We start from the raw sequence: 12,480 nt of genomic DNA, 5'->3' as shown, positions 1-12,480 counted from the left end.
GGGCCAGGAATCAAACCTGTGCCTCTGCAGGGACCCAAGTTGCTGCAGTTGGATTCTTAACCCACTGCGCCACAGTAGGAACTCCTCACTTTGTATTAACTCTGACATTAAAATGCCAATGACAAATAAAGCAATAAAATATTCTTTATATCACTATCTTATATTATTCATGAGTAATATACTATTTTTAAAAACATTTACTTTTGTTTTTAAAATAATTACAACCTTGTGACATAACATACTTTTAGAGTACAAATCTCTTTTTTTTCATGCCAGAAGATGTTCTACTATTTTCTCAGCTGAAACCACCCTGCCAAGGCTGCTGCAATTGAAAAGGAGATAATTTCAGGGTTCCTAGTCTAAGGACTCCCAGCAGTGAGTAACTCAGTGCCAGACCTAGAGAACGCACCCTACAAATGCTTAAATAAATCCACTTATTTATTTGTAGTTTACAGGAAAATAGAAGGCTTTATGTGGAGAAAGGACTGGAAGAACCAGTGTGGTTAAAATGACCGTACTACCCAAGGCAAATCTATAGATTCAATGCAACCTCTTTCAAATTACCATTGGCATTTTTCACAGAACTAGAACAAAAGTTTTTTAATTTGTATGGAAACACAAAAGACTTCCAAATAGCCAAGGCAATCTTGAGAAAGAATGGTGCTGCATGTGGACAGCGTCTGTAACTGTTTTGTTCACCATGTCCCAGACCCTTGTTCAGGACCTGTGTCTTACAAGCAAGCTCAAAAAATATTTGCTAAATAAAGGAATTTTTTAATAACCATACTGGTGCCTTTAAATTGTGTGAATTTCTAAGGTAGTCACAATACTCAGACTGGTAACACATCTGAAAAGGGAAGGATATATACCTTTTGTCAATATAATTTAAAATCCTTCTAAGAGCAGTTTTTAGACTAAGGATTAGTAAATACTATACAGGCATCTAAATGGTAATTTCACAAATAAGCTGGAAAAGGGAAGATAGTTACCAGAAAGTGGGACTGATTTCAGCACAGAGATAAACTTCTGGATTAGTTGTGAAAGAAATTTTCTTTCTTGATAGGCTCTAAAAACATAAAGATAACAGTAGGCAAATTATTTTTGAGAAATAATTATTTGAAATGTAAAATTTAAATGTGTAAAGAAACAGCCTGTCTTACATTTTTCAAAATGTTTCATTTCTTTCTGAAATCAGTATTACAATTTGAACAAATAGATTCTTCTTTGTCTATAAGTACAGTGCTACATGAAGAGCTGCATTACTGGCCTAATAAACCTGCTAAGAAAGCACCTCTTCTTACTTAGAAGTTCTTACTTGTGTTTTCAAAGTCAGGACTAGAAATGAGTTTTCAAAATTTCACTTATAGTCTTCCCTTAACATTAAAAGTCTAATGTTACTTAGAACGAGATAAGCAATTTCGTACTGTAATATGTTTAAACTATTACCTATAATAGAGTATTACAATGTCTAAAAATTAAATGTTAGTTAAAAAACAATTTTTTTTACCCATTACTAATTTAAGGTGCATTAGTTACCACTAATCAAAAAAGAATCATTAGTTATTAAACAGCTACAAATTAATTATTTCGTCCCACTGGAAATACAAACGATGGGGAGGGGAGGGACTAAAATACACTTGAAATGCCAAATCATATAATTAGTAACTCAAACCAGTATTCATTAATAAAACTGGCTGACATTAATTGAGCACTTACTCAGGATCTGAGTTGTTGAGTACTTCATATAAGTAATCTCACTGAGGAGTTCCTGTCGTGGCGCAGTGGTTAATGAAACCAACTAGGAACCATGAGGTTGCGGGTTCGATCCCTGCCCTTGCTCAGAGGATTAACGATCCGACATTGCCATGATCTGTGGTGTAGGTCGCAGACAAGGCTCAGATCCCGCGTTACTGTGGCTCTGGCTTAGGCTGGCAGCTACAGCTCCGATTAGACCTCTAGCCTGGGAACCTGGCTTTGAAAATCAGCAAGGAGTTCCCCGTTGTGGCGCAGCAGCAACGAATCTGACTAGGAACCATGAGGTTGCAGGTTGGATCCCTGGCCTTGCTTAGTGGGTTAAGAATCCGGTGTTGCCGTGAGCTGTGGTGTAGGACGCAGACACGGCTCGGATCTGGCGTTGCTGTGGCTGTGCTGCAGGCCGGCAGCTTTAGCTCCAGTTAGACCCCTAGCCCGGGAGCCTCCATATGCCGTACGTGTGGCCCTAAAAAAAAAAAAAAAAAAAAGACAAAAGACAAAAGAAAAAAAAGTAATCTCACTGAATATTGACTGTTGTTCTATGAAACAGGTGCTACTGTCCTGATTTCACACTGGGGCTCGAAGAGGTGAGTTAACTTGCCCCAAGTTGCACGATGGATGAGTGTGAAGCCTAGTTAACTCTAATTGTAGAACCTGTACTCTAAGCAATTATAAGCAGTCTAATAATTACAAAAAGAGTCAGTGTTTCAATAAAAACACACAATGTGTTTAAGGAGTTCAGGAGAAGAAAGCACTGTGGCCTAAAGTAATTGGTCTAGAAGAATGTTTAGAAGGTTAACCTTCATTAAGTGGAGTGGAGTGAAAAGGGTAGTTAGGAGAGAAATGTTAAAGAAACAAGGAATACTTGATTGATATGGAATTAAGTCATATCGAGGTAATGGGAAGACAGTGTTTAAAATTTTAAAACAAACAAAAAAAAATTTTAAAACATAGCCAAATAATGAAAAGATAACTAGTAATTAGTCCAATCAAGAGGCTACTAGATAGAAAGATATCATGAAAGAGACAAACTGGAGTTCAAAGAAAGGATAGTCCTACTCTGACCCTAATATCCTGTCCTTAGGGCTCACACTTATTCCCAAACTCATTCCTCTAACATCCAGCTTTTTTCAGTTCTTCTCATTTTCAGTAACCACCAGACTAACTCCAAGGTTCACTTATTTTTGTCCTCCACCCTCTTTTCATGGTTTACATACCTTACTAAATAATCTCACTAATACTCATGTCTTCAATTACTATCTGTAGATGAGTATAGAGAACTCTCCTAAGTGGATGAAAAAATAAGATAGTCAAAAGAAGTTATCATAGGCCCAAGGGAAGTGAGTCTGAGGCACATATATGTAAGCAGAGGGAAAAAAAAGTGAGTAGAAAAGAACACTTAAAAGATGGAGCAGGAAAAAGGATCACTGCTAAAATAGTCATGGAGTAAACAAAGCAAGAGGACACAGGAAGTCCAGTCAGCCTCAGACAGAGAAGGAACCTCTTAGGGCATACAGACTCCTGTCCTGCGTTCCACCAACAGCACTTTGATGAAATAAATGCTTGCTACCAGACATTTATCCAAATGATAATAATCCAAAACCCTCATCTGCTTCTTTAATCCTTATACTTGATTTATTTTTCTCCTTAGCATGGACCACCATTTAAGATACCATATAATTCATCTCTTTATTGCTGTCTTCCTCAACTAGAATGTAAGCTCCACAGAACAGGACTTATTTTCTGTGTTGTTCTATGATATATCCCCTGTACCTACAACAGTACCCAGCAAAATAATAAACACTGAATACTTGTTGAATGAAAGGACTGTATAAAAGTCACCATTAAAAAACAAAAAGACAACCCAAAGAATGGGAGAAAATATTTGCAAATGAACCGACCGACAAGGGATTAAGCTCCAAAATTTATAAACACTTCCTACAGCTCAATACCAAAAAAACAAACAACCCCATCAAAAAATGGGCAGAAGATCTAAACAGGCAATTCTCCAAAGACATACAGATGGCCAAAAAACACATGAAAAGATGTTCAACATCACTCATCACTAGAGAAATGCAAATCGAAATCACTATGAGGCGCCACCTTACCCCGGCCAGAATGGCTTTCATCAAAAAGTACAAACAATAAGTGCTGGAGAAGTTGCGGAGAAAAAGGAACCCCGTTACACTATTGGTGGGAATGTAAATTAGTGCAACCACTGTGGAAAACAGGATGGAGATTCCTCAGAAAACTAAAAATAGAATTATCATTTGATCCAGCAATCCCACTCCTGGGCATCTATCCAGAGAAAACCATGACTCAACAAGACACATGTACTCCAATGTTCATTGCAGCACTATTTGCAATAGCCAAGACATGGAAACAACCTAAATGTCCATCAACAGAGGAGTGGATAAAGAAGATGTGGTACATATACACAATGGAATATTACTCAGCTATTGAAAGAAATATGGCATTTGCAGTAACATGGATGGACCTAGAAATTATTATGCTAAGTGAAGTCAGTCAATGAGACACCAGCATCAAATGCTATCACTTACATGTGGAATCTAATAAAAGGACACAATGAACTTCTTTGCAGAACAGAAACTGACACAGACTTTGAAAAACTTACAGTGTCCAAAGGAGACAGGTTTGGCGGGGGGGCGGGGAGGGGGAGGCACTGAGGGTTTGGAATGGAAATACTGTAAAAATTTGGTTGTGATAATTGTTGTACATCTATAAATATAATAAAATTCATTAAGTAATTAAAAAAAAGTCACTGTTAAGAGAGAGAGTTAAAAAAGAAAGGAAAGTTGGATTGATAGCTTCAAGACTAGAGAAAATTGAGAACCATCTAGGACAGACAGACTATGATGGACAATAGGCAGGGAGAAGAGCAGTGATACACTTATTACTGAAGCAGAGATAAAGGAAAGGAGAAAAACATGGTGATATTCTGGCTTCCCCTTTAGGCCTTTGTGAAAAATATTCCTATGACAGTTCAAGTAAAAGCACTTAATCTTTTATTTGGTTCAGCCCTATGTAAAGGAAATAACAAATCAGTCAACATCATCTAAGACCCACAACCCAGCATAATGAATCAGCATGGAACAAAACTTTTGCAACATACTGTTCTCTTGCTTCTGGATCCATCTTTTCATCATTCTTTTTAATCAAGTTCCAGAATTTTCTTAGTTTAGGTGTCTTTTTTAATTCTAACTCCAAACGTGCCTGAAAAAGTGATGTGACATTAAATCACCAGTAACTCTAAAGCTTACAAGGATAAAAACTAGATCAACTATTAGCTAGTTTTCTAATGTATGGATATAATAGAGAGCAATGGGATAAAACCAGAAAGCAGCATAACTAAAACTGAAAATTAAGAAACAAAGAGATGTATTTTTAAAAACTATTCAATTCTGACACTTACTAGAAAAAAAAAAGACAAAAGAAACTGCCTTTTCTAGTCAAGATTTTAAGCTTAATAATAAGTTTCTTATTTCTAAAACTAAGCACTTCAGTTTGAAAAACATAAGTATTAACATTTGTGAACATAATCGTTAAAGTTCAAGAAATTAGGGAGTTCCCATTGTGGCTCAGCAGTAACGAACCCTACTAATATCCATGAGGATGCAGATTCAATCCCTGGCCTTGCTCAGTGGGTTATGGAGCCAGAGTTGTTGCCATGAGCTGTGGTATAGGTCACAGACGTGGCTCAGATTCCGCATTGCTGTAGCTGTGTCATAGGCCAGCAGCTATAACTCCAATTCAACACCTAGCCTGGTAACTTCCACATGCTGTGGGTGCAGCCCTAAAAAGACCCCTCCCTCCCAAAAATTCAAAAAATCAGTCTGAAACAACGTAAAACAGCTATCACAAGTGAACAAGGAAATGTCCATACCACCACCATTCTTTCTTAAGGCACTTATCCATTTTTAACTTAGTATTAATTATTTTTATATGTTCCTGTTTTTATCCCTAACAACTGGTAACTATGAATGAGCTTGCATATCTAAATGTCTGTAAAACCACCCATATGCAGGAAATGGAATTCTAAATATACTATTATACTGAAATTTGACAGTTTTAACTTTACTAAGATCTGTTAATCTGACTTTGATATTGGCACATATTATTCAATAAGAATTTGATAAAAAAATGAAGCTGTTAATATTAAACATCATTCAGATCTTCTCCTATAGCTGTATGTACATTCTAATCAAGGGAAATTAAAAATTCAAGTCTGTATTTAGTTTCACCCAATGACATACATATGAATAATATTTTACTACATTAAGTCCTCTTCTCTATAAGTTCAACAGACATTACCTTATTTTATTTTACAATAATGAAGTTAGGTGAAACACATATTAGCTTACACATAAAAACCTTAAAACTGAAAAAAACTACATCTCTGATAAGTTAATGCATAGTAAATTAGATAAATTTTGTGAGCAAAAGTGGGGATTTTTAGTTACCATTTTATATCCATATGAAAGCTACAGTCTAAAACCACATTTCCCTTATAAATAGACATAAGTTTCTGAGATTAGATACTTACAGGCTGTAAGCCCATCCACATTGGGAGCGAGATAAGCTGCTGTACTTGACTCCGTATCAAGTCTACTTCCTGTTTAAAGCATGAAGAAACAAAGTTTATAAACACACCATCATTTTAACCTAAATCTTTATATAAGGAGCATCTGCCTTTTTAAGTCCTGGGGGGAAAACATGCTATCAATACTTTTAAATTAATATTTTATTATTAAGATGTTCAATACTTTTTAAAAAAGATATAGTCAAGCCTCACGATTTACAGACTCCATCCACTTGCAGAAATGTTTTCGTAACCCCAAACTCCACTCTCCTTTCAGATAACCACAGTAGAGAAGCACAAATGAAATGTTAATTACTACAAATATTTAAATATTTATTTCTTGGAGATAATCTTATGAAGAATGAAAAATTTATCATACATAGCCAAGAGATTTTCAAAGATCATTCACAACCACCCCAAAACAGTCAACTCAAAACATAACTCTCCAGCTGACCTGCCAGCTTATGCATGAAGTATGACTGAAAAGTAATAAAACTATGTCTTTGTGTAGAGTTTACAACACAGATCTCATTACTCAATGTACATACTAATAGACTCTTTGCTGCTCTACATTTGGAGAATTTCAGTTCTTATTATCAGTTCACTTAGAGGCTAGATAGAAAAAAGGAGAGATCAAGAACAAATCTATTAAAAAGTAAACAGATCTTATAAAATGATTTCACCGAGAAGGGGCTAAAATCAAGCTGTGTGCATTATCCTTCATTCCCAACTACTGTGGATGAAGAAGTTGGCTACAGAGGTAATCTCATCTACATTCAACTTAAAAGAACAAGAGGACTTGAACATTCCCCTGAAAGATGAAGTGGAATTACCAAACTATTGAAGCAATGATCAAGAAAGAGCAGTAAGACTGTCTGTTCATGGAGTGAAAATTCACCATCGGTTTCAGCTAATGCCGCTTTCAAGATACACTTGAAGAAGAATGGGAAGTGATCTGGCTTCTTCTTAAAAGTCTGAAAACAGAAAGAATAAAAATTCATTTTGAAATGGCTTGCTCACCTCTTTTTCTTCTTTAAGCAAACAATGAAGACTTTTTAGGAGTCTATTAACAAAACCTAATAATCACCAAAAGATTATCTGCTTACTTATAATTAACGGTAGCAAGGCAAATATAGGTTTCTGCAGGACTATGTGAGAGTTGCAGAAACCATCAGCTAATAAAATAATGGCTTCAATTCCTTTATTATTTCTTCAAGGATTATGCCAGTAATTAGCCCAGGCTTTGTTTTCTTACTAAAGATCCGAAGTGTTTAAACTCTTCCAACTTAAAAGAAACATCTTCAAAAACTAGTCTTCCCAGTCTAATTAATCTCAAGAACAGCCTTTTCTTTATATTATCCTTTTACTCTTAACATGTAAATAATGTAAAAAAAAAAAAAAAAAAAGTAAATATCTACCTCCCCACCTAGTTTCTGTTACCATTCTCTTCTTTCATAGGCAAGTGGTCCAAATGTATGGTCTGCACTAGTTGTTTTCACTTCTCTAAAACAAGCTTCTACCCATAGCACTACCTGGAAGCTGTTACAGTTGTCAAGTCAAAAGGACCATTACTAACCCTCAACTCCTTTACAGTGTGCTGAAGGCTCCTCTTCCTTTGTTATTTTACCCCACAATGTTCAAAGGTTCTAGCTTCCTTCTTGAAAATAATACCCTTCCCTAAAGCTACTTCAATTAACAAATCCAATCAATTCTACTTTCCAAATCTGTGTAACCTCTTGTTTTAATCTGATCTGTCATGTCTCTCTTTCAAGCTCTAATCACTAAAGTGGTCCTTAAAACATGCAAACTGATCAAGTCATTCTCTAGCTTCCCTCGTGCTTCCTATGGTAGTTTAAATCAACTTTAAGAAATCCCTAAGATCTCTCAATGAAACAGAAGAACCTTAGTTTTCTTTGGGCTCTAATCTGCCATAAGATGGTAGTTACTTAATGATTATCTGAGCCAAGTGTCCACGGTTTTACCTTAAAGAGTGTTTAACACTTTTTCATTTTGGAGACCATCCCCTCAAAAGAGATGACATGTATCCATGCATTTCCTTCACTTAAAAAAGGGAGGGAAAGAAACTCTTGATGAGCTGAACATTTTGTGGTGGCTAAAGAAAACCTAGATTTTGGACCTCTATTAGCTGATCAAGCCTCTATTACACTAGCACAAAGAGAAAATGTCAGTCAATTAGAAATTTCAAAAAGGGAAAACAGATTTCAGATCAAAGAGAAAACTGAAATTACAATATGAACTTCGCTCTTAATTTTGGAAATACTACTTTATGCATGTGAAACTTACAAATATATACTCCTGTTGTGAAACAAGGCACTGAAAAATACTACCTCATTTGGGCATTATCTATATGTGCCTCTTAATATAAATTTTACTCTATCTGATGTAAAAGTCTTTATAATCCACAAAACTATGTCGTTCTTTGTTTCAAGCATGAAGCAGAAAAATAACTCCGTAACTCCATGTTCATAATTTTCCAATTCCTAATAAAGAAAGCACTGATACTGAAAGAAATCTAATAGTGCTTTTCATACATTCACTTTTTTCCTCAACATTTACTTTATTACTGAATAAAGTTCTGTTCTAAAAACATTATTTATTATCAGTAAAAAATTTGCTACTTTGTAATGGCTTAAGTGAGCACAGTAAGAAAGCTTGAAGTAATTTAAATCTGTTACCTCCCATGCAGGGACATTTTCTCTGAACTTCTCATTCACCATACAGCAGATTGACATTAAATAAGCTTTGCTGGACACTTCTGGAGAATAATTCATCCACAGGTAATTTTCAAGATACTGGCTGAGAAAAGTGAAAAAAAAAAACACAGAATATTTCATGAATATTTCATTCCTCTGAAAATGGCTAATCATTTACAACTTTCTGAAAACATTTTGAAAATCTATATTTATAGTTAGAGAATTCTTCACAAATTTACCTATAATGTAGATTAGTGCTACCTACCACAAACATACATAGCAAATGTAGCTTTAAGAGTGAGAGGCTCAGAGTTCCCATCGTGGAATCTGACTAGGAACCATGAGGTTGCGGGTTCGGTCCCTGGCCTGGCTCAGTGGGTTAAGGTCCGGCATTGCCATGAGCTGTGGTGTAGGTTGCAGACGCTGCTCGGATCCCGAGTTGCTGTGGCTCTGGCGTAGGCCAGTGGCTACAGCTCCGATTCGACCCCTAGCCTGGGAACCTCCATATGCTGCGGGAGCGGCCCAAAGAAATAGCAAAAAGACAAAAAAAAAAAAAAAAAAAAAAGAGTGAGAGGCTCATACTTTCAAGTAGGAAGACACAAAATGTTACTGATATACATAATTATCACCACTAAGACACTGGATATTCCCTTATCTAAGGCTCTTTGTAGAGTAAAAAGCAAAAATATCTGATAAATATCAGCTCTAAAACAAAATAATATGATGGGCAGCTTCACAGATAAATTTATCTGAGAAATTCACACACTTGTATCTGGACCAAATGATTTCCAGAAACTAAGACAAAGACTTAAAAAGAGGCTTTGTTTCTTAATTTACAAGGTATTTAACATAAGTCAGTTTTCAGGGTAACTAACATTTTCCTGTCAAAATACCAAAATTCTTGAATACTCCTAAACAAAATATTTCTGATTTCTAAAACAAAGCTTAACTATTCCTTATTCAGGGTAGTTATAAACCAGTTATTGTACTGGGCTGTAAAATACTCTCAAGCACTAATGCAAAAAAAAAAAAAAAAAAAAAAGACTTTTTGTACCTATCTTACATCACTCCACATGCATAACCTTTCGATCACTTATATATGCATGCATGCACACACGTGCACACACACAGTTAGGCATTTTAGATTCTGCTCTAGCATATAATTTTTCTACTTCCTCTTATGCTTCAAAGGTCAGATCATGTTGGTATTTCCACAGGTCTATCTTTAGCACTCCATCCTGCTTAATTAGCAAGAACCTGAAAATTAGTAAAGAGTATTTTATCCAAAATAATGGCCCACAGGCTCCAAGTTAGAAACTATACTTTCATAAATAAGATGCAGTAAACTTTATAGCATTCATTTCTTACAAGTTTAAATTCCTTTTCCCTGAATCATGCCCTTTAGAACTTCTGTTAGCAAGTTTGTTGGTATGAATCTATCTGAAATCTCTTTATTTCATGACAGTTTAGCTGGTGATAGATTTCTTCCTAGGTTGATAGTTATATTTTCCTATGTATTAGTCTCATTGTACTATCGTCTTATTACACTTGACAAGTCTACAATCATTCTATTTGTTCTCTCTCCTCTGAGTAATCTTCTTTTCTCTAACAGATTTTAAGATCTTCACTCTCTCTGTTGCTCTATTCACCACTTGCTATATACACTTCCTGAATCTAAGAGTTATACGTTTCAACTGCAGAAAATTCTTTATCATCTCTTCAAAACTGCTCTTCCCTCATTTTCTCTAAATCTCTTCTGAAGCTCCTAATGGACCTCATTTTAGCCTCCATATCTCTTAAATGTCCTGTATATTTTCCACCTCTATTTTGTCTTGCTATTATTTGTTAATTTCCTCAGCTCTAAATCCCCACTCCCTCTTTAGTTGTGTCTAATCTGCTATATAATTCATCCATTGAGTTTTTTTAACTTCAGTGACCTTTATTTCCACTTTCCTCCAAACCTTCCCATTTTTGTTGTCTTGTTCCTTGTTCACATATGATATTTGATCTTATCTATCCATAATAACTTTAAACAAAATGATTTGACAGTGCATATCAATTATTTAATTACCTGGGGTTTTCTGGGAGGGGGGTTCTAATTCTATGTTGTTTCAACTGAATCTTACTTTAATGTGCTTTGCAATTTGGAAGTTTGAATTCACCTTTATCAGAGTTTTATCTATAGAAATTTTTTTTGGTATGGTTAGAATACATTATCCTTTCAGAGTATCTTCATAATTTGTTTCACCAAGATACTCCAGGGATATCACTGGCTTGTAACAGTCTTTACCAGTAATGTCTTGGCCATTACCTGACAATGCAGCAAATTCCAAACCTATCTTTACATTTTTCAGAAGAGGAATCTGAGACTATGAGAGTCAATGACTTGCCCAGGATGATGCAGTTATCAACATGACACACAGATGATACAGAACTCATTCTAAACTACCTCTCTTAATCCAAACTTTAGGTTTGATCAATAATTCTCTGATCCTATCCTGGTAGTTGCAGCAAATATAATCTGTATGATAATATGTCCCTCTGATGAGTTTCATCAAAGACTCAGTTCACTCTCCTGCATCTAGCCCCTTCCTCCATGTCACCTTACTTTCCATTCCAGCAAGACCATCAATTATCTCTACCACAAACTTTATTCACTTATTTATTTTCTTTGCTGGCCACCCATGGCATATGGAAGTTCCCAGGCCAAGAAGCCTAAGCTGCAGTCATCTACGCCACAGCTGCAGCAACGCTGGTGCCTTAACCAACTGTTCTTGGCTGCAGATCAAACTGGTGCCTCCACAGAGACAAGCTAGATCATTAATCCACTGTACCACAGCAGGCATACCTCTACTACAACTTTAGACTCATTTATGTCTGGAGGCTGGCAAAGAGAAAATGGCATTTCCAAACAGAAATGACCTAAGAGTTCCTGGAAGGTAACAACCCACTTTTTTAGTTACTAAAACTCTTTCACTGTCACTTGTGCCTTCGGTCTGTTCTGTTGATTTCTCCTTCAATTCCTATAATTTTCTTGGTATCTGATATTTGCCAGGATCGTGGAATTCTGGTTTTATCCTAATTGTATACCAGCATCCTCTTGATTTTTATTTATCTTCTTGAAGGATGGCATGATATGATGAAAACAGCATATTAATCTAAGGGCCAGACAGATCCAATTTCAAGCCTCAGTGTTCTTTATAAAATAAAGATGGGAGTTCCCGTCGTGGTGCAGTGGTTAACGAATCCGACTAGGAACCATGAGGTTGCGGGTTCGGTCCCTGCCCTTGCTCAGTGGGTTAACGATCCGGCGTTGCCGTGAGCTGTGGTGTAGGTTGCAGACGCAGCTTGGATCCCGCGTTGCTGTGGCTCTGGTGTAGGCCGGTGGCTACAGCTCTGATTCAACCCCTGGCC

The 12,480-nt window shown here is 36.1% G+C and overlaps 1 protein-coding gene across 5 annotated transcripts in view; it reads right to left on the bottom strand.

Moving 5' to 3' along the window:
* The window catches only part of AQR (aquarius intron-binding spliceosomal factor), a 97,929-nt gene that overhangs the window by 75,652 nt on the left and 9,797 nt on the right, over positions 1 to 12,480 (bottom strand). For all 5 annotated transcript variants that reach the window (XR_014814538.1, XR_014814534.1, XM_084975059.1 and 2 more), the window contains exons 5-9: positions 9,049 to 9,169; positions 7,186 to 7,326; positions 6,317 to 6,385; positions 4,886 to 4,986; positions 990 to 1,066 (exon numbers count right to left, since the gene is read on the bottom strand). Coding sequence is in view for 3 of the 5 variants with exons in the window: in XM_084975059.1 (XP_084831185.1) it covers positions 990 to 1,066; positions 4,886 to 4,986; positions 6,317 to 6,385; positions 7,186 to 7,326; positions 9,049 to 9,169 (509 nt within the window). In the remaining 2 variants the exon portion in view is untranslated. The remainder of the gene's footprint in view (positions 1 to 989; positions 1,067 to 4,885; positions 4,987 to 6,316; positions 6,386 to 7,185; positions 7,327 to 9,048; positions 9,170 to 12,480) is intronic.

Source organism: Sus scrofa, chromosome 1 (assembly GCF_054392235.1).
Source record: "Sus scrofa isolate SSC_HxYL_T2T_F1_AM1 chromosome 1, Sscrofa_HxYL_maternal_Yorkshire_Landrace_v2.0, whole genome shotgun sequence".
In the NCBI taxonomy this organism is placed as follows: Eukaryota; Metazoa; Chordata; class Mammalia; order Artiodactyla; family Suidae; genus Sus; species Sus scrofa.
This window is presented reverse-complemented; position numbering and strand designations above follow the sequence as displayed.